Source organism: Oncorhynchus masou, chromosome 24 (assembly GCF_036934945.1).
Source record: "Oncorhynchus masou masou isolate Uvic2021 chromosome 24, UVic_Omas_1.1, whole genome shotgun sequence".
Taxonomy (NCBI): Eukaryota; Metazoa; Chordata; class Actinopteri; order Salmoniformes; family Salmonidae; genus Oncorhynchus; species Oncorhynchus masou.
Window position 1 is genome coordinate 92536635 of NC_088235.1, and position 24284 is coordinate 92560918.

The following is a 24284-nucleotide window of genomic DNA, read 5'->3' on the forward strand; positions in this document are numbered from 1 at the left end:
AATTGTGAGTTATAGATCTGTCATTCTCATTGAAAGCAATCTAGGAAGTGGTAGATCTGTTCAATATGTGTTATTTCTATGCTTCCCATTCTTAAGTTTAGTTTTTTAAGTCTTTTACTTTCATTTTGATATACCAGCTTCAAACAGCGGAAAATAATCTATTTTTGGTTATTGAAAATGGTACAATAATTCTCTACACTGTACTTGCTTGTTGTTACGTCCGTCGTTCGAATGAGACCAAGGTGCAGCGTGGTAGGCGTACATTTTAAATTTATTAAATGAACACCAACAAAAAAACAAGAAAGATAAATGACACGTAAAGTAATGTAGCGCTCACACAGCAACTAACAAAAAAAGGTCCCACAACAGAAAGTGGGAAAAAGGGCTGCCTAAGTATGATTCCCAATCAGAGACAACGATTAACAGCTGCCTCTGATTGTGAACCATACTCAGCCAAAAACAATGAAATAGACTACATAGAATGCCCACCCCAGATCACACTCTGACCTAACCAAATAGAGAAATAAAACGTATCTTTAAGGTCAGGGCGTGACACTTGTTTGTCACATAAACTGAAATTAGAATTTTGCAACCAGGAAATGGTGAAGCGATTTCTGCATAGTGCATCTTTAATGAACATAATTTGTTCGGGGTTGCTATATTTTTTGTTAGGGCAAATCAAGGCTGACATTTTAAAGTGGAAAATACAAACATTAGAAGCATTTTTAAACCTCGAAAACATCACAAGTTTGTATTTCCTGCCATGCAGCAACATTTTTCAGCAATAAGAAAAGTGATCAAATTTAAGATCCTACATCTGTATGTCCCGAAATAGACAGGAAAGCTTCTGAAAAGAGAGAAGAGCGCTAAGTTCTCTCAGTTTCATCCATAAGTTACAGGCACAAGGAGTCATATTTCATTTTTTAAACTTTATATTTTCCAGTAGCAAGAGTAACTATTTCCCCAATGTTAAAAAACAGAGAATCATAAAACAATAAAATCTAAATAAATCAAAAACAACCATTTAAATCACAGATTTGTTGTAACACACGGTGACCCAAATGTATTACAAATAATTAATAGAAAAACTGTTCCACTGAACGGTCTTCATCAGAACTGTCCATATCTCTCAAAATACACCACAAAGCTTCTCTCTCTCTCTTACAGTCACACACATCCACATCATTATTGCTCATTATAGCTTTCCTTCATTCAACAGCGGAGTAGTGAAATTATATTGGCCATCTTGTAGAACACAAAACTTAAAACAATAACTACAATTATGAATAAATCAATCATAACAAATCAAATGCACAGTATGTGATATCATTCCATTTCAATCAAATATCTTTACAACTAGCTAAATAGAAACATTTTCTACGAGATTTATGACTAAATTGTATTTCAAAATAAATCACTTTCATTCATTTCTTAATAAGATGTGAAACGATTTTCATGTACAGAGACGTTATAAAGGTGTTGTAAAAATATTTCCACAAATGTACAGTATTTTCCTTCACATTTCAAGATCTGATATAACTTAAGTGGTCAGCATAGTATTGATACAGATAAGCTATGTGTTGATGCTGTAAAATGTAGCTTTATAAGCAACTCTCCTCTTTAGTGTTCTCATTTAGAAATAACAATATAACGCCAACACCCGTCTAGACTCTACAAACAATGATTGATTCATTTAAAATATATCAATTATTGCTTTAGTTTACATCATGATTAGGTTGCCTTATCAAACAGATGATCTAATAACACATTGACAAACATATAGCCTTTCCAACATCCAATCACACAAATCCATGTTTTTAGACACAGACGTTTTCAGCCAGGTCCCACGACCCACGGTTTGGAAAACACTCGGTTGATACAATAGGCTAAGAACAATCTGGATGTAAATACTCCCAATGGTATCAATCTTCATGTTGTTGCCCCCCCCCCTCTCTCTCTCTCCAGTCTCAGTGTCTGACTACTACATTCCAGAAATACTGGGTCCAGAATAATATTCTGTGTGCTGACTGATGGAAGCACAGATCCACATACACCCCACCCAGGATAACTAAGCATTGTCTATTAGAGTAGTAGTTCCCCTGACACACTGATCTACGGTCAGTTTTGTGAAACACTGGTTAAAGTCTCATTAATCTCAATCTGTGCTAGGAGCATAAAAGGGCTGTGATAGTGGATTCTATCTGTTTGTTCATCTCAGGAAGGAGTGGATGAGAGGGGAAGAGAAGGGGTAGATGAGTACAGTGGTGAGGAGCCTGTAAGTGAGAATAGCAGCCCCAGACAAAGCCTCTTTTCTCTGGGAGAGACCTGCCTTACATTCCCCTCATTCTGTCCTACTACGTGTCCTGTGTGTGTGTGTGTGTGTGATATATTTTTTACAACTTTTTTTGTTGCAGAATGACCATTACTTCAAATCAAATGACAAAATAAAGATGACACATAAAGAGGAAATAAAACAACAGGACTGTGAGTGGCACTACTAAAACAATGACCGTCGATCAACAAACATAAACCAGACACACACACAGGCGAAACAAACCCAATCGCACGTCTCCCACAATACATGTCTCCACTTGAAGGGTGAGAATGAGGAACACAACAGTGGGCGTATAAAAACAGAGAAAGAGCTTGTGGTGATGAATCATATTAATCAGTGTTTATGTCGTGTTCACTGGCGTACCAGACACCCCCGTAATCCACGCAAGACCTTGCGAGGTGGCCCCGCAAAACTGTGTTATGCTACTGGTTATGTTCACTTTTGTTTTCATATTTAGCGCTGACGGTTTGACATTTTCTGGGGGGCAACAATTATAAAAGATCATAAAAATACATTCTGTCTCAGCATGAAAGGGTACTATGACATTCCAAATTATTTATTTGAAATCTAGATATCTAGAATCCTTGGGTATAAATCTTCCTTCAGCATTATCTTCGAAGATTAACACTATAAAACACGACTTAAAACAAGGTTATAAAACCATGTTTGGCAGACCAGGAGGTTTTGGTTCTCTTGAAAAGATTCTAAGCCACTGTGGTCTGTCCCTTCATGATGTTAAAATAGATCCTCTTTCCCGGTCTGTCTTGTTCTCTCTACCTCTCTCACACATACCCTTCCTAAATACAATCCTCTACCACTATATCCAACTCCCACTCACATACAAACACACAACATCACAATCTATATCCCTGTGCCCTAACCCAAGTCTAGGGTCTAGTCAAAAACATCCTCTCTCCCTCTTATTTTCTCGCACACACAATTTCTGTCTTCTCTCCCTCTGCCAAGTCCTCACCACATCACTGTCTGTGTGTATGTATCCATGTATGTGTGTATGTTTGCATGTATGTGGTGTGTGTGTGTGTTTATGTGTATCTCTACTCAAAGGAGAGCAGGTCGGGGTGTTGTTCAAGCTCCTCTGTGTCTGTAACTGCTGATCCTCTCATACAGAGGGAGCCATTCTCCATCGGCCCATCCTCACTCACACTCAGACTGATCCTGTATGGAGCCTTCAGAGGGGTGGAGGCCAGCCTCGTGTCCACTCCCGGTGCCTTCTGCCTGGGCTCAGATGTCTTCGACCTGTGGGGGTCCGGGTGGTCCTTATGGATGAGGTCTGGGACAGAGAGCTGGAGCTGAATCTGGGTCTTCTCTGGCTCTTTCCTCTCTTCCGTCTCATCCCCTTCCACTCCATCCATCTTACTACTTCCATTTCTCTCCATCTCCACCACCTCATCCTCCTCTTTCCTCTCGCTGTCCAGAGGACCAGTCAGTCCGGTGAATCCGTCTCTCCCTCCATCATTTTCTCCATCCCTCTCTCCCTGGGGTGGGGTATGCTCCTTGCTAATGAGGGGGGTCTTGTCAGGGGAGGAGAGGGAGTGATCAGGGGTCTCAGGGGGAGTGGTGACGACAGGGTCAGATGAGATCATCATGTCCTGGGTGGTCTTCAGGGCGCGAGGATGGCGCTTCTTACCGGGGGGAGGGGGGTCCAGACGAGGGAAGGAGTCCAGAGAGGTATGACTGGAGGGATAGAGAAGAGAACTGTGTCAATCTTTGTGTGTTTCTGTGTCTGTTTAGTAGACAGGGGAGAGAGAAGATGCACATACATCTGTTTTAGATCTGCAGTTTAGCTATGAACAAAGCCTAATACGTTGCCTGAACCTAAAATGAATGACTCATTTGTTCAATCCCTCCCCGTCACCCCCTTACTTGCCTTTCTCTCTCTCCCTCTCCCTCTCTCTTTCTCTCTCTCTCATGCTGTGAGATTGTGTGTGTTTGTTGACTGTGTGTTTATATTATCAGTGGAATATTTCTCTATCTGTCCCCCATAAATGAGCATATTGCCATGGTGATGACTTATCATTTCCATAGTAATAAGAAGTAAGTCACCGCAAAGAATACCAGTCATTTATGACTAGTCTGTCTGTACGTGACTTACCACTCACTGTCGCTCACACACACACACACACACACACACACACACACACACACACACACACACACACACACACACACACACACACACACACACACACACACACACACACACACACACACACACACACACACACACACACACACACAATCCATATTTCTCATCACATCAGTGTCCAAACACACATCATGGTTTTACCAATTATATGATGAGGATGTGAATTCGGCAGCGAGTTCAGTCAAGAGACAGACAGATCAATGATCAGCTACAGTTTGTAGACAGACAGCTCATTCTGTCTCTTTAGACAGAGGGAGACCCAAGGCTGCGTGTGTGTGTGTATGTGTATGGTTTAATCTCTGTCTTCAGTCTAACTAACCCTCCTCTTACACTGATGAATCATTTAAACATCTTAGACTGCGTGGTTATGATTTTAATATGGAGTGAAAAGTTGCTTTTTGAAATAACTAGCTACAGTTTGACTCGGAATAAAACCAATATTGGAGTGATTCTCCAGAGCACAGTGTCTATAAGTGTCTGTGTGTAATGTGTGTATCCCTCCTTACCTATTGGCAGTAGTCCCCAGGGTCATCTCCTCCATATTGCTCCAGACTGCTCCTACGTTCTTGTTGACCTCTGTGACCCCGATGTCTCCTAGAAGACTGGGCTCCTTCCTCCGCAGCAGGTCATTGACCTTTGCCCCCACCACCTTTCCCAGGTTCAGGGCGTTCTTCAGCCTCTGCTGACCTCCAGCGACAGTGGTGGAGGAGGGGGCCTCGGCTGGGCTGCTACCCAGGGCAGGGTTAGCAGTGACCAGGGAGCGACGGGCCGAGGCCTGGGTCAACCTGGAGGCCTGGAGCCCCTGGCCTGGAGCTCTGGAGGCGTTGGAGTTCTCAAACATACTCTGGTCAACTGGAGGGAGAGAGGGAGGGAGAGGGATCGTGTAAGATAAAAGTGAGGCATTTCTAGTTAAATTCAAGGTTTCAGATACATAAAAAATTACAGGCACCAATGGAATGGAACAGACATAAATGGAATGTATAGACAACATTAAATCTCATGACCTGGAGCAAAAGAACACTCCTGACATTCCAATACTTACTGCATCTTTTATGCTACATTACAGAATGTTGCAAAATCAAAAACATGTTTAAGTATGGCTTAGTATTAGAATGAGCAAATGGGGTGCCACAAGGCACAGTGTTACAACCACTCCATAAGGATGCAACATGTTACACAACCATCAACAAGTCAGGATGCAAGCAAGGGGCATGACACATGCACATATCCACATCCACCAATCACAATGAAGCAGAAAAAGGGACCACAATGCATTACAGGATGGGTAAATGCACAAAGAAGCGGGTTGTTGTCAGTCCACAGTACAATAATAGATTTTCTTACCTCGTGGAGAAAATAATTTCTCAGAAGGCATTAGTAAGACACAACAAGTGCTTAGAATGAATAAAAAGTGTATTTGTAAAGCGGGTTCCAAAAATTGCGTAACAAAGTGTTATATAAATACATTTTAAGTTCTAAGTTAAATCATTTAGCAGATGGTCTTATGCAGATTGCTTTCTAATAACCTCCAGTACATATGTTAGAGAAATGTAGAGTTCAGAATACTGAGCATATTCCAATGGAACACAATTTACTGCCTGATTCTTTCTCGCTGATCAGACAATCACTCCGGAGCCCTTACGGGCTCATCATAGGGACAAATAGGGACGTTACGGCTAAACACTGGGTTGGATTGTAACTCTAAACACCACATCTCATCTCTCGACAGATATATGGAAAGAAACAGTGAGAGCAGTGAGACAGCACATCACAGGTGCCCTTGACTTCACTTTGTGTTGCGGCTGCAATTCAGATGATTTCAAAGACACTGGCAGCTCCAGAGATCTTAGAATATATTAGTGTGTCTTTGGAGAGTGAGCTAATATGAATCAGCAGTGAACGAAGGGTGTTTGAAGGAGGAAGAGAGAGGGAGAGCAGACATCCAGGTGGTTATTCACACAAACACTGATATCTCTTTTCACTGTTAGAGGCTTGCCAGGGAGATGGATGCTCTGTAGCCTGACTATAGAGAAGTGCTGTTAGAAAAATTATATTTGATTTTAAAAAAAACATGAGCTGGCGCACACCTAGAAAATAGTTTGTGTGGCTAACCGCGAATAAACTATAAACTATCAAAATAAAACAAAGGTCAATGACCTGCACACTACATATAATCTCCCAGCAATTTAATGGTATTTACCAACGTTTCGGCATCACTTCGGCAAAAATTATATATATATATATTTTTTTGTTACCCCTTTTTCGTAGTGTCCAATTGTTGTAGTAGCTACTATCTTGTCTCATCGCTACAACTCCCACACGGGCTCGGGAGAGACAAAGGTTGAAAGTCATGCATCCTCTGATACACAACCCAACCTAGCCGCACTGCTTCTTAACACAGCACGCATCCAACCCGGAAGCCAGCTGCACCAATGTGTCAGAGGAAACACCGTGCACCTGGCAACCTTGGTTAGCGCGCACTGCACCCATCCCGCCACAGGAGTCACTGGTGCGTGATGAGACAAGGACATCCCTACTGACCAAGCCCTCCCTAACCCAGACAACACTAGGCCAATCATGCGTCGACCCCATTGACCTCCCGGTCACAGCCGGTTACGACAGAGCCTGGGCGCAAACCCAGAGTCTCTGATGGCACAGCTGGCACTGCAGTACAGCACCCTTAACCACTGCGCCACCTGGGAGGTGGCAAAACTGATATTTAACAGAAAATCAATCTGTTTATCTCTGTGTGTCTGTGCGCATGTTTGTGTGACAGCTCTCAGCCACTCTTTATGCTAGAAAAGCAGTTCCCACACTTTTCTTAGCTACAATCCCTATCAGAAGGCTGCATAATGATAGAATGAGGATAGTGTTTTAAGTATGGGCGGGCATGATAATGAATAGCACAAACATAGTCAGCTCCATTACACATTAACTCCCCGTGTTAAGACGCTGGAGCTTGTTTGTCTACACCCGAGGCTGAGACTGGCCCTGTACTATAATACATACTGGTGTCCCTCTCCTGTCTCTACCTCCCTCTCTTGTTTCCCCCCTCTCTCTTATTTTTCCTCTCTCGCTCTCAACCCCCCTCCCTCCTGAGGGGTATGTACTACTGGGGTGAATCTGGGGGGAATATATATATGTATATAATTTTTTTTTTACAGCCTACCCTTAGGGATTGTTGCCATGTTAATTCTTAATTAAGAAGTTTTGTTTTTTCTGCTCAAGTGCAGAGGTGTTACGTATGCTCCCTCTCCGGCCTCTAGGTCACCAGGCTGCTCTTTATGGCACACACCAGTCACCAGCGTTACAATCACCTGAACTCCATCGCCTCCTTGATTACCTGCCCTTTATATGTCACTCCCTTTGGTTTCTTCCCCAGTCGTCATTGTTCCTGTTTCATGTTGGTGCGCTGTTCGTGTTTCTTGTTTTGTTCATTTATTTATGAAATGTATTCACTCCATGAACTTGCTTCCCGACTCTCAGCATACATCGTTACAAGAGGAGAATAAACATATAGGAATGAAGTACAGAAAACATAAAAGAAAGATAATTAAATGAAGAAAAAAAAGACAATTAAATGAAAGAGACAGAATTCTAGAAAGGCAATCAACTGTTATGATAGTACGGTACAGTGTGGCACAGCAATTTAAGTAGAGGAGGAGTACGGAAAGAGAGAAAGTATGAAAGGAGACGTTTATTGAGCAAAAGCAAGGTCAGGGACAGAATGAGATGCAGGGTAAGTGCATTTTCACTCTCACACATATACAGTACAGTATACTGGGTTTCTCTTTATACAACAGGCCAGTGAAGGACCTGATGGAATGAAACGTTTTGTACCAGAGAAAAAAGACCCAGGTTAACAGAGCAGAGGGAGAAAGGTCACACTATTGAGATGCTCCCACAGCCCAATGAAGCCTTAGTCACAGGAATAGGAAACAAAGTTTAGCCACAACTTTGGAACTTAGAATCATAGGGTCCAGTCTTGTTGGGAGATACTGGAATGCAATGTGACGTTCCAATTGGTTTATTTATAATTTAAAGTTTTATCTCAAGTGTTATTAAAAGTTTTATCTCCAGTCACATAACTGGCTGTATTACTAACATATACCCTTAGAGAGAATGTCCATGACGATAACAACTTCTACAGAGTCAGTCAGAGCCTTATATCAGTCTTATAGGCTGCTGTTTCTTTATGGACTCAACTTTACTCTTCATCTGAAGAAAAACTTTAGACTTTGTTCTCAGCTGTGAGTAACCCACTTCTGTCACAGTGACTACACACACACACACGCACGCACGCACGCACACACACGCACACACACGCACACACAGTGGTGAGACTTGGGCTGTTAGTCAGACAATAGCAGCCTTCCTCACAGAGATGTTATCACAGTTTGAGAAAGGAGGAGAGTAGGAGACAATCACAGGCTGATCACCTGTTACGCGAGTGCAGCAAGGAGCCATGGTAAGTAGCTAGCTACCATTAAACTTATCTTATAAAAAACAATCAATCTTCACATAATCACTAGTTAACTACACATGATTGGTGATATTACTAGGTTAACTAGCTTGTCCTGCGTTACATATAATCAATGCGGTGCCTGTTAATTTATCATCGAATCACAGCCTACTTCGCCAAATGGGTGATGATTTAACAAAAGCGCGAAAAAAGCACAATCGTTGAACGAATGTCCCTAATCATAAACATCAATGTCTTTCTTAAAATCAATACACAGAATTATATTTTTTGGGATCTGCATATTTAGTTAAAAGAAATTCATGTTAGCAGGCAATATTAAGTAGGGAAATTGTGTCACTTCTCTTGCGTTCAGTGTAAGCAGAGTCAGGGTATATGCAACAGTTTGGGCCGTTGCAAACTAATTTGCCAGAACTTTACATAATTATGACATAACATTGAAGGATGTGCAATGTAACAGAAATATTTAGACTTAGGGTTGCCACTCGTTCGATAAAATACAGAACGGTTCCGTATTTCACTGAAAGAATAAACGTTTTGTTTTCGAAATGATAGTTTCCGTATTTGACCATATTAATGGCCAAAGGCTCGTATTTCTGTGTTTATTATATTATAATGAAGTCTATGATTTGATATTTGATAGAGCAGTCTGACAGAGCGGTGGTAGGCAGCAACAGGCTCGTAAGCATTCATTCAAACTTTACTGCGTTTGCCAGCAGCTCTTAGCAATGCTTGAAACACAGAGCTGTTTATAACTTCAAGCCTATCAACTCCTGAGATTAGGCTGGCAATACTAAAGTGCCTGTTAGAACATCCAATAGTCAAAGGTATATGAAATACAAATGGTATAGATAGAAATAGTTGATGCGTCATAATTCCTATAATAACTACAACCTAAAACTTCTTAACTGGGTATATTGAAGAACTGGGAATATTGAACCACCAGCTTTCATATGTTCTGAGCAAGGAACTTAAACGTTAGCTTTTTTACATGGCACATATTGCACTTTTACTTTCTTCTCCAACACTGTGTTTTTGCATTATTTAAACCAAATTGAGCATGATTTATTATTTATTTGAGACTAAATAGATTTTATTTATGTATTATATTAAGTTAAAATAAAAGTGTTCATTGTTCATTCAGTATTGTTGTAATTGTCATTATTACAAATATATATATATATAAAAATCTGGAATTAATCGGTATTGGCTTTTTTGGTCCTCGGTATCGGCATTGAAAATCATAAATCGGTCGAACCTCTACAATGTACCACAGGGCTGTGTGGAGGAGAGTAGGAGACAACGTACTCCAGGGCTGAGGGGAGGAGAGTAGGAGACAACGTACCACAGAGCTGAGTGGAGGAGAGTAGGAGACAACGTACCACAGGGCTGAGGGGAGGAGAGTAGGAGACAACGTACCACAGGGCTGAGTGGAGGAGAGTAGGAGACAACGTACCACAGGAATGAGTAGAGGAGAGTAGGAGACAACGTACCACAGGGCTGACTGGAGGAGAGTAGGAGACAACGTACCACAGGGCTGAGGGGAGGAGAGTAGGAGACAACGTACCACAGGGCTGAGTGGAGGAGAGTAGGAGACAACGTACCACAGGGCTGAGGGGAGGAGAGTAGGAGACAACGTACCACAGGGCTGAGTGGAGGAGAGTAGGAGACAACGTACCACAGGGCTGAGTGGAGGAGAGTAGGAGACAACGCACCACAGGAATGAGTAGAGGAGAGTAGGAGACAACGTACCACAGGGCTGACTGGAGGAGAGTAGGAGACAACGCACCACAGGAATGAGTAGAGGAGAGTAGGAGACAACGTACCACAGGGCTGACTGGAGGAGAGTAGGAGACAACGTACCACAGGGCTGAGTGAAGGAGAGTAGGAAACAATGTACCACAGGAATGAGTAGAGGAGAGTAGGAGACAACGCACCACAGGAATGAGTAGAGGAGAGTAGGAGACAACGTACCACAGGGCTGAGTGGAGGAGAGTAGGAGACAACGCACCACAGGAATGAGTAGAGGAGAGTAGGAGACAACGTACCACAGGGCTGACTGGAGGAGAGTAGGAGACAACGTACCACAGGGCTGAGTGAAGGAGAGTAGGAAACAATGTACCACAGGGCTGAGTGGAGGAGTGTGCTTTTATTATTAAGTCGAAATGTCTAGGAGCAACAACGGCTCAGCCGCAAAGTGGTAGGCAACAAAAGCTCACAGAACGGGACTGCCGAGTGCTGAAGCACCGAGTCTGTCCTCAGTTGCAAAACTCACTACCGAGTTCTAAACTGCCACTGGAAGCAACGTCAACACAAGAACTGTTCGTCGAGAGCTTCATGAAATGGGTTTTCATGGCTGAGCAACTGCACAAAATCCTAAGATCACCATGCGCAATGCCAAGTGCCAGCTGGAGTGCTGTAAACCTCGCCGCCATTGGACTCTGGAGTGTTTTCGGGAGTGATGAATCATGCTTCACCATCTGGCAGCCTGACAGATTAATCTGGGTTTGGCAGATGCCAGGAGAACGCTACCTGTCCCAATGCATAGTGTCAACCGTAAAGTTTGTTGGACGAGGAATAATGGTCTGGAGCTGTTTTTCATGGTTCGGGCTAAGCCCCTTAGTTCCAGTGAAGGGAAAGCTTAACGCTACAGCATACAATTACATTCTGGACGATTCTGTGCTTACAACTTTGTGCCAACAGTTTGGGAAGGCCCTTTCCTGTTTCAGCATGACAATACCCTGTGCACAAAGCGAGGTCCATATAGAAATGGTTTGTCAAGATCGTGTGGAAGAACTTGACTTGCCTGCACAGAGCCCCAACCTCAAAGCCATTAAACAGCTTTAGGATGAATTGGAACACAGACTGTGAGCCAGGCCTAATCGCCCAACATCAGTGGCAGGCCTCACTAATGTTCTTGTGGTTGAATGGAAGCAAGTCCCCGCAGAAATGTTACTTTTGATCATGTAGTGTAGTTGCTGTCTACAGGAGTAGCTAGCAGCTGTTCCCCTAGACTTCCAGTCATGCGCTAACACTAGTAAACCAATGGCTCCAGAAACTACCTTCAAATTGCATGCAGAGACAAACATGGTATTCATGAGTTCATCTGATTCTTGCCAAAATGTCAAACTGTCCCTTTAAGTCACTGAACGAGACTGAATGCTGGGTAGTAAATTAAATTTAACACGCTCATTTGTGGCGATGAATTAATTTAATTGACTGTTCCAAAGTAAAGTAGTGTCTGCACTGTGCACTAACCGGAGATGAAAATGAAGCACTTCAAATAAAACAGGCTAATTATTTTAGATAAGTTATGTCTAACTTTGGAGCCAGACATGACCCAGAGAGCTAGACTTCCTGTTCCTCTGACCCACAGTACAGTAGCCCAGCCACACACTATGCACACCCAGAGAACAGCTATTGTAGGCCAAACATCTATAATTCACACACCCTTGTTTTTTAATGTGAATAATTGAAATTAGTGGGTGTTGGGGATGAATAATTGAAGTGCTGTACACTATAGAGCTAGAGGGATACGAGGGGGTCTGTTCATTCTGTAACCTCCCGTTGAGTTGTAAACTGTCCTGCTTCCTGTCTCTTGTGGTTTGGACAGGGAGGTCAGAGGTATAAGGTTAGACCTACAGCTACATTGGCCGATGGGATTATGAGTTCCCCCCCACAGTAAAGTGCTTCTCAATGGAGGGCCAGTGTGTTACTGTGTGTGTTACACCCCCCCCCCTCTCTCCCTGTCTTTCTCCCTCCCCAACCCTCTCTCTCGGCCTCTGCCTCTCTATCCCATTCTCTCTTTCATTTTCAGAATTAAGCGGCCATAACATTTCATCAATGGTCTGTTTAGCTCAGTCCATAGGCTGTCTCTCCATGTGTCTGGATGTATGTGTGTTGTGTTGCATCTCATTGATTCCCACTTGCACAGCCATTTTAAATATTACACTGAGTTTAACTCAAAGGTCTGATCAATAGAGTCCTTCACAAGTTCACCAATAACATCCAATACATTCTGTTGTGGTTAACAGAGATCAACTAGAATGTGTTGGAGATGACAGGAGCGAGTAGAATCAGTGGTTCCCAGATCATGACAAGCACCCCCCCCCCCCAGATGTGAATGAACATATCAAATCCTGTTACAGCAACACACTCTCAACAAAGAAACTCTCCTCAAACCCTGTTACAGCAACACACTATCAACAAAGAAACTCTCCTCAAACCCTGTTACAGCAACACACTCTCAACAAAGAAACTCTCCTCAAACCCTGTTACAGCAACACACTATCAACAAAGAAACTCTCCTCAAACCCTGTTACAGCAACACACTCTCAACAAAGAAACTCTCCTCGAACCCTGTTACAGCAACACACTCTCAACAAATAAACTCTCCTCAAACCCTGTTACAGCAACACACTCTCAACAAAGAAACTCTCCTCGAATCCTGTTACAGCAACACACTCTCAACAAAGAAACTCTCCTCGAACCCTGTTACAGCAACACACTCTCAACAAAGAAACTCTCCTCGAACCCTGTTACAGCAACACTCTCAACAAAGAAACTCTCCTGAAACCCTGCTACAGCAACTCCACTGATATTCCACAAATCCCCGCAGCCCACTGGAGGTCGGGCCCCCCCCTCCACAGATAGCATTCAAACACGTCATAAGCATTACAAAAATGTTTAGAACTACAGGAAAAAATATATAATAATCTCTGTTTTATGGTGAAATGTGTAGAATAGCATGAGATTTAGCTATAACATTTCTCTCTACCCCATGGCAATACATATACATATACAGTGAGGGAAAAAAGTATTTGATCCCCTGCTGATTTTTCACGTTTGCCCACTGACAAAGACATGATCAGTCTATAATTTTAATGGTAGGTTTATTTGAACAGTGAGACACAGAATAACAACAAAAAATCCAGAAAAACGCACGTTAAAAATGTTATAAATTGATTTGCATTTTATTGAGGGAAATAAGTACTTGACCCCCTCTTAATCAGAAAGATTTCTGGCTCCCAGGTGTCTTTTATACAGGCAACGAGCTGAGATTAGGAGCACACTCGTAAAGGCAGTGCTCCTCATCTCAGTTTGTTACCTATATAAAAGAAACCTGTCCACAGAAGCAATCAATCAATCAGATTCCAAACTCTCCACCATGGCCAAGACCAAAGAGCTCTCCAAGGATGTCAGGGACAAGATTGTAGACCTTCACAAGGCTGGAATGGGCTACAAGACCATCGCCAAGCAGCTTGGTGAGAAGGTAACAACATTTGATGCGATTATTCGCAAATGGAAGAAATACAAAAGAACGGTCAATCTCCCTCGGCCTGGGGCTCCGTGCAAGATCTCACCTCGTGGAGTTGCAATGGTCATGAGAACGGTGAGGAATCAGCCCAGAACTACACGGGAGGATCTTGTCAATGATCTCAAGGCAGCTTGAACCATAGTCACCAAGAAAACAATTGGTTATACACTACGCCGTGAAGGACTGAAATCCTGCAGCGCCCGCAAGGTCCCCGTGCTCAAGAAAGCACATATACATGCCCATCTGAAGTTTGCCAATGAACATCTGAATGATTCAGAAGACAACTGGGTGAAAGTGTTGTGGTCAGATGAGACCAAAATGGAGCTTTTGGCAACAACTCACCGTGTTTGGAGGAGGAGGAATGCTGCCTATGACCCCAATAACACCATCCCCACCGTCAAACATGGAGGTGGAAACATTATGCTTTGGATGTGTTTTTCTGCTAAGGGGACAGGACAACTTCACCGCATCAAAGGGACGATGGACGTGGCCATGTACTGTCAAATCTTGGGTGAGAACCTCCTTCCCTCAGCCAGGGCATTGAAAATGGGTCGCGGATGGGTATTCCAGCACGACAATGACCCAAAACATACGGCCAAGGCAACAAAGGAGTGGCTCAAGAAGAAGCACATTAAGGTCCTGGAGTGGCCTAGCCAGTCTCCAGACCTTAATCCCATAGAAAATCTGTGGAGGGAGCTTTTTTAAAACTTTATTTAACTAGGCAAGTCAGTTAAGAACAAATTCTTATTTACAATGACGGCCTACCCTGGCCAAACCCTAACCCGGATGACGCTGGGCCAATTGTGCACCACCCTATGGGACACCGAATCACGCCCGGTTGTGATACAGCCTGGAATCGAACCCCCTCCAACAAGGAAAGGCTGCACTGCTTTCAGACCCTAGTCTTTGAGCTGACGAGGGAGGACGGCTTATGTACCCTATCACCACAGATAGAGGTGAATAGTTTTTTGTTTTCATGCGTAGGCTCACACACACATGTGCGTAAACAAGCACAAATAAACACAAACCCCACACAACCAGACCCACCAGATAACCTCTGTATATGTAGACAAAATGGTTGGGATAAAGCATGCACTGATATTTTCACTAGATTTCAATTATGATGTGAGAAGACGCAGGGAGCTCAGAAGAACATGGTAAACATCTCCTCTGTAAACAGTAAACACCAACAGCAGCAAAATATCAGAACTGAAGAACAAAATCCTGTTAGTCTCATCTTTCTCTCCATCCCTCTCCTCTGTCTCTCCTTCTCTCTTTCTCTGTCAATCTGTCTCTCTCTCACTCCCTCATCTTTCTCTCAGCGTGGGTTCTTGTTTCTTTTGAGGCCGCAGTGACAGCCTCAGCCTGTTACCTCTGCTACGCTTCTCTGGAAGGTCTTCAATGCTGCCACATAGTGTGTGTGTGTGTGTGTGTGAGAGAGAGTGGCAATGTAAACATTTGTTTTCCATGCTAATAAAGTGAATTTAATTAAGATGGAATCACTTTCATCATTCCAGAAATAACAAGTTAGTGTCTCTAAAATCCTACACACAGTTAGGACAGATGGGATGGACACCCCATCCGCCTGCCAATAAAACTGCACAGCTGTGTGTGTGTGAGTATGTGTGAGTGTGTGTGTCTATGTGGGTCTATGTGCATGCGTGTGTGCGCTGTCTGGTCAATTCCACAGCAGCTTTCCCATTCTCCCTAGGTGATCCACACTCCATTAACCACAGAGCTGTGAATCTGGGAGTGTGGCTTTAATTAACATTGCCACTAGGCCACTGGGTATGACAATGACAGTGACGTTGATGACTGTGGTGCTGTTATGTTGGCTGGGTGCGCATGGACAGAGAGACAGGTCTGAACATTTCAAAGTCCGCTCGGTGTCACTGTGACCTCTAGGATCTGCCACCACCCCTGCAGCATCATGTGGCGTTTCCCAGGACCCTGTTATCTCTGCTGTCACTAGGAGAAATCATCATATGTCAGAGGGGTAGGTAGTCAGCAGAACTGTCAATATATTAAGAGTCACACAAACATTTCTAACCGACTGACTTTGCAAGACTTTTCACAGTGGCAGAGCTGTGTGTGTGCTTGTGTGTGTGTGTGTGTTTGATAGGGCGTGTGAGTGTGTGTGGCATTTTACACAGTGTATGTACAACTTTAGAAGAGCATCTGTCTAAATATTAAACAAATAATCATTATCAACTCCAGTGATGTGTGTTGTCTGTGTGTGCCTTTGTGTGTTAGTCAGGGTGAGTGATGAGTCTTTATTGGTAGATTAAGTGTTGGGGTGTGACTCGGTTCAACACTGGGGATCATTGATTCATGTCTGGAGCCAAACGCTCCTATTAATCATCAACACGTTCTTCAGCAGGAGAGGAGAGCAAAGGAGAGGAGATTGGAGAGGAGAAGAGATGAGGGGAGAGGAAAGGTGATGAGAGGATAGGAAAGGAGACAGTAGATGAGGAAAGGAGATGAGCAGATAGGAAAGGAGAAGATAGAAGAGGGGAGCTGGTGTGGATAAGAGGAGAGGAAGAGAGGAGAGGAGGATAAAAGGAGTATACATGGGGAATGTTAATCCCAGAGGGTTGTGTGTGGGTGACTGGAGAGGAGAGAGGAAGAGAGGTCAGGGAGAGGCCAGAGGGTTGTGTGGGTGACTGGAGAGGAGAGAGGAAGAGAGGTGAGGGAGAGGCCAGAGGCTGTTGTGTGGGTGACTGAGGACACTAGAGATTGAGGAAGGTGAACAGCTGGACCCTAGCCTCTAGACCTAGAGGCCTTCTGAGACCATCACCATGCTTCACCAACTAACTACTGGATGAGTACAACCTAGAAACCTTCCTCGCTAACCCTATCAAGGAGATCACAAAAGGGGTTGATTGGAGGTGGTATAACTATTCCCACACACATGAACGCACACACACACACACACACACACACCGTACTCTGGGTCAGGTGGGTTATACATACAGGAGAACAGAAACGTCAGAGATCAAAGTTTGATCAAAGGTTGAATTATTTTAAATAACTGTAAACTTCAATTCTCTGCTCTCTACTCTACTGAATCTGATGCAAGAGATGAGCTGAGGATAACTGACTGATGTAAACTGTCTTGACCTGCTTTGGGCCTTTTACTGTATATGATTACTTCTGTAACCTCTATACTACCCACACACAGTGTTGTCCTATGACCATGCGGTGAATAGGGTTTAATAGGAGGAACATTTGGCAGGTGCTCTTAGTCCTTGTTAGTGCACAAGATCTTAAAGGGGAACAGTTTCTGGCGGGCATTCTAGTCACTGATACGACACAAAGTCCTATAAATGAATTACATTCCTAGAGGTCTGAATAATCCAAGATTTACATAAATTTGTGCACAAGGTCTTAAAGGGGAACAGTCCACATATGATTCCAAAAAATGGGTTAGTCAGAAACAAAAAGAGCTGGAATAATACGTTCTCAACCAACATAATACATATTATAGAGCATCACAATGACCATGTAGAAAATGTCATGTTCAGATACAGATATCATCATAATCTTACTAAAAATAGTCTTTGCTTACGAATTGTGGAGAGGGAGAAGAGGCTCCCTCTGTAACAGACACCAACAGTCCTGTACACTTTAGGACACGTGTCAAACTCGTTCCATGGAGGGCCGAGTGTCTGAAGGTGTTCGCTCCTCCCTTGTACTCGATTGATCAATAAGGTCACTGATTAGTTAGGAACTCTCATCACCTGGTTGTCTAGGTCTAAATTGAACACAAATAGAAAGGAAATAATAAACCAGTCCACACTCGGCCCTCCATGGAATGACTTTGACACCCATGTTTTAGGGCCTGCACAGTGCCTATACCATTACACTGTGTATGTAGACAGACAGTTTGAGTCATAACCTGTAGACTGGGGTACACACACAGAGGTGCAGTAAAGGAATCTTTTCCGATAATTCTGGCAAAAATGTCTGTGAGCAGAGGGAGAGGAGCAGTGGGGGTCAGGTTATTATGGCTGTTCAGATGTTTTCACCTGGTGGGGCTGTGTGTGTGTCAATCTGGGTCGAGAAGGGTGGTATTTGCTGGTGTGTGTTTATGAGTGCGTGCATGTGTGAATGTGTGTGTTGTCATGCTACACTGCTATCTCATCCCCCAGGCAGTCTGGTGGTCCCTGTCTGTTAAGCACATTTAGTAGACGGAGGGTCTCCTCATCAGACCCCCAGCTGTATATGATATCCCTCTCCTCTCTCTCCTCCCTCTCTTCTCTCTCATGTCTCTCATCTCTCTCATCCCTCTCATCACTATCATCACTATCGTCAGTGTTGGACTCATACTCAGACGCAATGCCAGACTCCCGGAACCTCAGCAGCTCCAGACTGCCAAGCACCTCGTCGCGGGTTGATGACATCACCAAACCTGACCCGTCCTGACCTTTGACCCCATTCTGACCCCTCCGCTGCGGAGGAGTAGGAGGGCGAGGTTCAGGTGTTGGGGGTCCGGGCAGGAAGCGGAAACATTCTAGCTTGAGGAGACACTGATCCCTACCTAGGTGGTTGCCTAGGGGCAGGGAGGAGGAGGAGAGTGGGGCGGCCGTCCCATCCTGGCCCATGCCCATGTTGATGCCCAGCGCTGGCAAGGTGAGGTTGACATGGTCCTGGGGTCGCGGGGTCGTAGGGTCACACAAAACTGGGGGGACGGTGGAACGGAAAGTGATCTCCAACAGACTATCCTGGGAACCCACTGAAGGAGTGAAGGAGGGAAAGAGAAAATAAAAATGTCATTAAAGATAAGCATCCTTCCACACATTGAGTTTACATTCATCTGTTTTACATGGCTAATGCTAACAGGAGCCTCATTCTCATCTACTCCTGGATGTATGAGCAGATTGGGCAACCTGGTCTCAGAGCATTTAGTATTATTCTATATGTAAAACCGAGCACTCCATTTAGTATGATATGTCACATTTAGTATGGTATGTATTACTTTGTAATGTCCATCACCCATTTCCTATGATATGTTATGCATTTCACATCGTATTATATGTTAAGAAATTGCTAATGTTCGAATTTTCAAAAAGTATGATATGTTACGAATTCTAGTTAGGTGGCTAAAGTTAGCTAAGCTAAGGGTAAGGGTTTAGGTTAGGGTTAAGTCTAGGAGTTAGGTTAAAGAGTTATGGTTAGAGTTAGGGGAAGGGTTAGCTAAAAGGGTTAAGGTTAGGAAAAGGGGTTAGCTAACATGCTAAGTAGTTGCAAAGTAGAAAAAAGTGGTATGCAGTTGAAAAGTTGCTAATTAGCTAAAATGCTAAAGTTGTCCATGATAAGATTCGAAATCGCGAACCTGTGGGTTGCTACACGTTCATGCTATACACCCACCCATCTGTGTTATATGTTATGTTTCATATGGTATGTATTAATTTGTGGATGTCCATTACCCATTTCGTCTGATATATTATGAATTACAATTCATATTTTTTATTACGAATTTGCAAACGTACAATGTGTTATGAATTTCTAAAATGTATGATATGTTACGAATTCTAGGTAAGTGGCTAGGTGGCTAACGATAGCTAGCTGGCTAATGTTAGCTACGCTAGGGGTTAGGGTTTAGGTTAGGGTTAAGTTTAGGAGTTAGGTTAAAGGGTTACAGTTAGGGTTAGCTAAAAGGGTTAAGGTTAGGGTTAGGCCAAAGTGTTAGCTAACATGCTAAGTAGTTAGAAAGTAGCAAAAAGTAGTAAGTAATTGAAAAGTTGCTAATTTGCTCAAATGCTAAAGTTGTACGTGATGAAATTCGATCTTGCAACCTATGTGTTGCTAGACGTTCGTGTCATTGGCCCATCCATCCGCGTTGTTAAGATTCGTATGGTATGTATTCATTTTCCCACCCATCCACCCACCCCGACCAACCATCTTACTTTTGTCTTATGTAACCATACCAAACGCATTATACAGTATCATACTAATTTGAGTGTCCCAGATTTACGTTTATTATGTTACGTCCAGTCTACGAGACCAGGCTGGACTGGGGCATGGTAGGGATTGAGAAACGGTGTCAAACACTATATTAGGAGGAGGTGAGGTGCGGAGTGTGAGCTCAGGAGGAGCGGAGAGGGCTGAGTTGGCTGAGGTGTAGAGCAGGTTGGTCCTTTGAGGTGTAACATGATAAATGATGTAGAATGATGCAGCTGAGAAAGGGGTGGTAAAGTAACAGGTTACATGATAACATGCTGGTTGGTCTGTTGGAGTCTATGCTTGGCCAGAGAGCTTAAAGAGGTGTGAAATGGTCTTTGATGAGAGAGAAATGGGAGGAGAGAGTCACCAGGAAGAGAATAAATATGAAAGAGGGGAGGAGTCGATAAACAGGGTTTGATAAGATAAGGAGATGGAGGGAGGAGAGAGAGAAAAACCGGCTCTATTTCCGTCTGCCGTTAACTTCTTATGGCTACAGGGGCAGTATTGAGTAGCTTGGATGAAAGGTGCACAGAGGTGCCCAGAGTAAACGGCCTGCTCCTCAGTCATAGTGGCTAATATATGCATATTATTATTAGAATTGGATAGAAAAAACTCTGAAGTTTCTAAAACTGTTTGAATTATGTCTGGGAGTATAACAGAACTCATATGGCAGGCAAAAACCTGAGAAGCAATCAAACCAGGAAGTGAGAAATCTGAGGTTGGTCGATTTTCAACTCATCGCCTATTGAAAACACAGTAGGATATGGATCTGTTTGCACTTCCTACGGCTTCCACTAGATGTCAAGAGTCTGTAGAACCTTGAATGAAGCTTCTTCTGTGACATGGAGCCGGATGGGAGCTGTTTAAGTCAGTGGTCTGGTAGAGAGCCAGGTCCTGGTCACGCGCATACCACATGATATCTTCCCGCGTTCCGTTCCTCCTCAAGACACAAAGGAATTCTCCGGTTGGAACTTTATTGAAGATTTATGATAAAAACATCCCAATGATTGATTCTGTACTTAGTTTGAAATGTTTCTTCGACCTGTAATATAACTTTTTGAAGTTTTTGTCCGAAGAAATGGTTAACCAGCACCAGCGATTGGATAGGTGTACCAAACGCGCTATCAAAAGTAGCTAATTGGACATAAATAACGGACATTATCGAACAAATCAAGCATTTATTGTGGACCTGGTTCCTGGGAGTGCATTCTGATGAAGATCATCAAAGGTAAGGGAATATTTATCATGTAATTTCTGGTTTATGTTGACTCCAAAATGGCGGATAAGTTTATTATATTTCTGAGTGCCGTCTCAGATTATTGCATGGTTTTCTTTTTCCGTAAAGTTTTTATAAAATCTGACACAGCGGTTCTGTTATGTACTTGAGTGAAGACCTGAAAGGGTTTAACAGAAACAGAGTTCTTTTAATGAAACAGGAATGGCATAGATCCTCTTCCGACGTTGTCAATGGCACAATAGAATACCCGCAGAGAGGGGTGACAATGAAACATAAAGTTTTCCGTCAAAGATTTTTATAAAATCTGACACAGGACTTTTAAGTAGAGAAGGCAGAGAGAGAAATAGAGACCTAATCAGAGGGAAAAAAGGGATATCTATAATCCAGCACAAGTCCATGTACCCTCCCAATCCACTAGGTACTGATATGTCCAAAATCTTAAGAACCCTTGAGAAGATCATTAAGACCGGACATCCCCAGAAATACGGAACGGACCAATTTATGATGACCGTATTTCTAGTTGAAGGTGCCACCTGGACAAAAGCGCTGCAGGACTCGACGCGCTGACTTGAGAACGCGGCCAAGGCTCAAAAGGAGATGACAGCCTGGACCTTAGCGGGATCCATCTGAATGCCCTCAGCGGAAATGGAACGGAACCGAGAAAAGGGACAGAGGAACTGCGCATGTCCGAAAACGTGCGGAAGGCCATTCTCAGCCTTCACATAAAGACAGTTCTCTAAAAATGGCGCTGGAGGAACGTAAGAATAACTGTCTTCCCGCTGATGAAGGCAGTCCTGAGACCACGGTAAAAAGCGGTCTACATGAATCGGGAGAGACGGTGAAAAAATCAGGATATCGACACATGTAAACGGCGAAAAAAACGCCGGGGTGGCAGGCTGTTCAGCATGTCTTTCGTTAACTAGTGCCTGAAAGACAGCTGGAGCGTTGAGGAACTGAAAGGAAGAACCCTTGGTATTCAAAGTGCCCTAAAACGGAGTGTTAAACGCCGTCTTCCACTCGTCCCCCTCCCTGATGCGCACGAGATGGTAGAGCGTTACGAAGGTCCAATTTGGTGAAAAACCTGGCTCCCTGCAGGATCTCCCCACGAAGGCTGAAGACATAAGAGGAAGCGGATAAAACGATTCTTAACTGTTATGTCATTCAGCCCTCGATAATCCACGCATGGGCGCAGGGACCAAGAAAGCGCTCCTTCTTCTGAACAAAAAAACAGCCCCGCTCCGGCGGGAGAGGAGGAGGAGACTATGGTACCGGCGTCGAGCGATGACAGACAAATAATCCTCGAGAGCCTTACGTTCGGGAGCCGACAGAGAGTATAATCTACCCCGGGGGAGTAGTTCCCGGAAGGAGATCAATACTACAGTCATACGACCGGTGTGGAGGGAGAGAAGTGGCCTTGGAACGACTGAACACCGTGCGCAGATCGTGATACTCCTCCGGCACCCCTGTCAAATCACCAGGCTCCTCCTGTGAAGAAGAGACAGAGGAAACAGGAGGGATAGCAGACATTAAACAGGTCACATGACAAGAAACATTCCAGGATAGGATAGTATTACTAGACCAATTAATAGAAGGGTTATGGCGAACTAGCCATGGATGACCCAAAACAACAGGTGTAAAAGGTGAACGAAAAATTAAAAAAGAAATGGTTTCGCTATGATTACCAGAGACAGTGAGGGTTAAAGGCAGCGTCTCACGCTGAATCTTGGGGAGAGAACTACCATCTAAAGCGAACAAGGCCGTGGGATCCCTTAACTGTCTGAGAGGAATGTCATGTTCCCGAGCCCAGGTCTCGTCCATAAAATAGCCCTCCGCCCCAGAGTCTATCAAGGCACTGCAGGAAGCAGATGAACCGGTCCAGCGGAGATGGACCGGAAAGGTAGTGCAGGATCTTGAAGGAGAGACCTGAGTAGTTGCGCTCACCAGTAGCCCTCCTCTTACTGATGAGCTCTGGCTTTTACTGGGCATGAGGTGACAAAATGACCAGCGGAGCCGCAGTAGAGACAGAGGCGGTTGGTGATTCTCCGTTCCTTCTCTTTGGCCGAGATGCGGATACCCCCAGCTGCATAGGCTCAGCATCCGAGCCAGCGGAGGAGGGTGGCAGTGATGCGGCAGGTGGCAGTGATGCGGAGAGGGGGCAACGGAGAACGCGAGCTCCTTTCCACGAGCTCGGCGACGAAGATCAAACCGTCGCTCTATGCGAATAGCGAGAGCTATTAAGGAGTCCAGGCTGGAAGGAACCTCCCGGGAGAGAATCTCATCCTTAACCTCGGCGAGGAGACCCTCCAGAAAACGAGCGAGCAAAGCCGGCTCGTTCCAGTCACTAGAGGCAGCGAGAGTGCGAAACTCAATAGAATAATCCGTTATGGATCGATTCCCCTGACATAGGGAAGACAGGGCCCTGGAAGCCTCTTCCCCAAAAACAGAACGGTCAAAAACCCGTATCATCTCCTCCTTAAAGTCCTGATACTGGTTAATACACTCAGCCCTCGCCTCCCAGATTGCCGTGCCCCACTCACGCGCCCGTCCGGTAAGGAGAGAAATGACGTAGGCGATGCGGGCTGTGCTCCTGGAGTAAGTGTTGGGCTGGAGAGAGAACACCACATCACACTGAGTGAGGAATGAGCGGCACTCAGTGGGCTCCCCAGAGTAACACGGCGGGTTATTGATCCTGGGCTCCGGAGACTCGGAAACCCTGGAAGTGGGCGGTGGATCGAGGTGGAGTTAGTGAACCTGTCTTGTGAGGTCGGAGACTTGGGCGGCCAGGGTCTCAACGGCATGTCG

General features: G+C 44.2%; 1 protein-coding gene across 1 annotated transcript in view; it reads right to left on the reverse strand.

The window, feature by feature from the left end:
• Nucleotides 1–253: 253 nt before the first annotated feature.
• Nucleotides 254–24284, reverse strand: part of LOC135513039 (carboxyl-terminal PDZ ligand of neuronal nitric oxide synthase protein-like) — a 186801-nt gene continuing 162770 nt past the window's right edge. Inside the window, exons 10-12 of the mRNA XM_064935692.1 lie at nt 18840–19034; nt 5009–5354; nt 254–4030 (exon numbers count right to left, since the gene is read on the reverse strand). Of these exons, the coding sequence (XP_064791764.1) occupies nt 3391–4030; nt 5009–5354; nt 18840–19034 (1181 nt within the window). The 3' untranslated portion in view covers nt 254–3390. The remainder of the gene's footprint in view (nt 4031–5008; nt 5355–18839; nt 19035–24284) is intronic.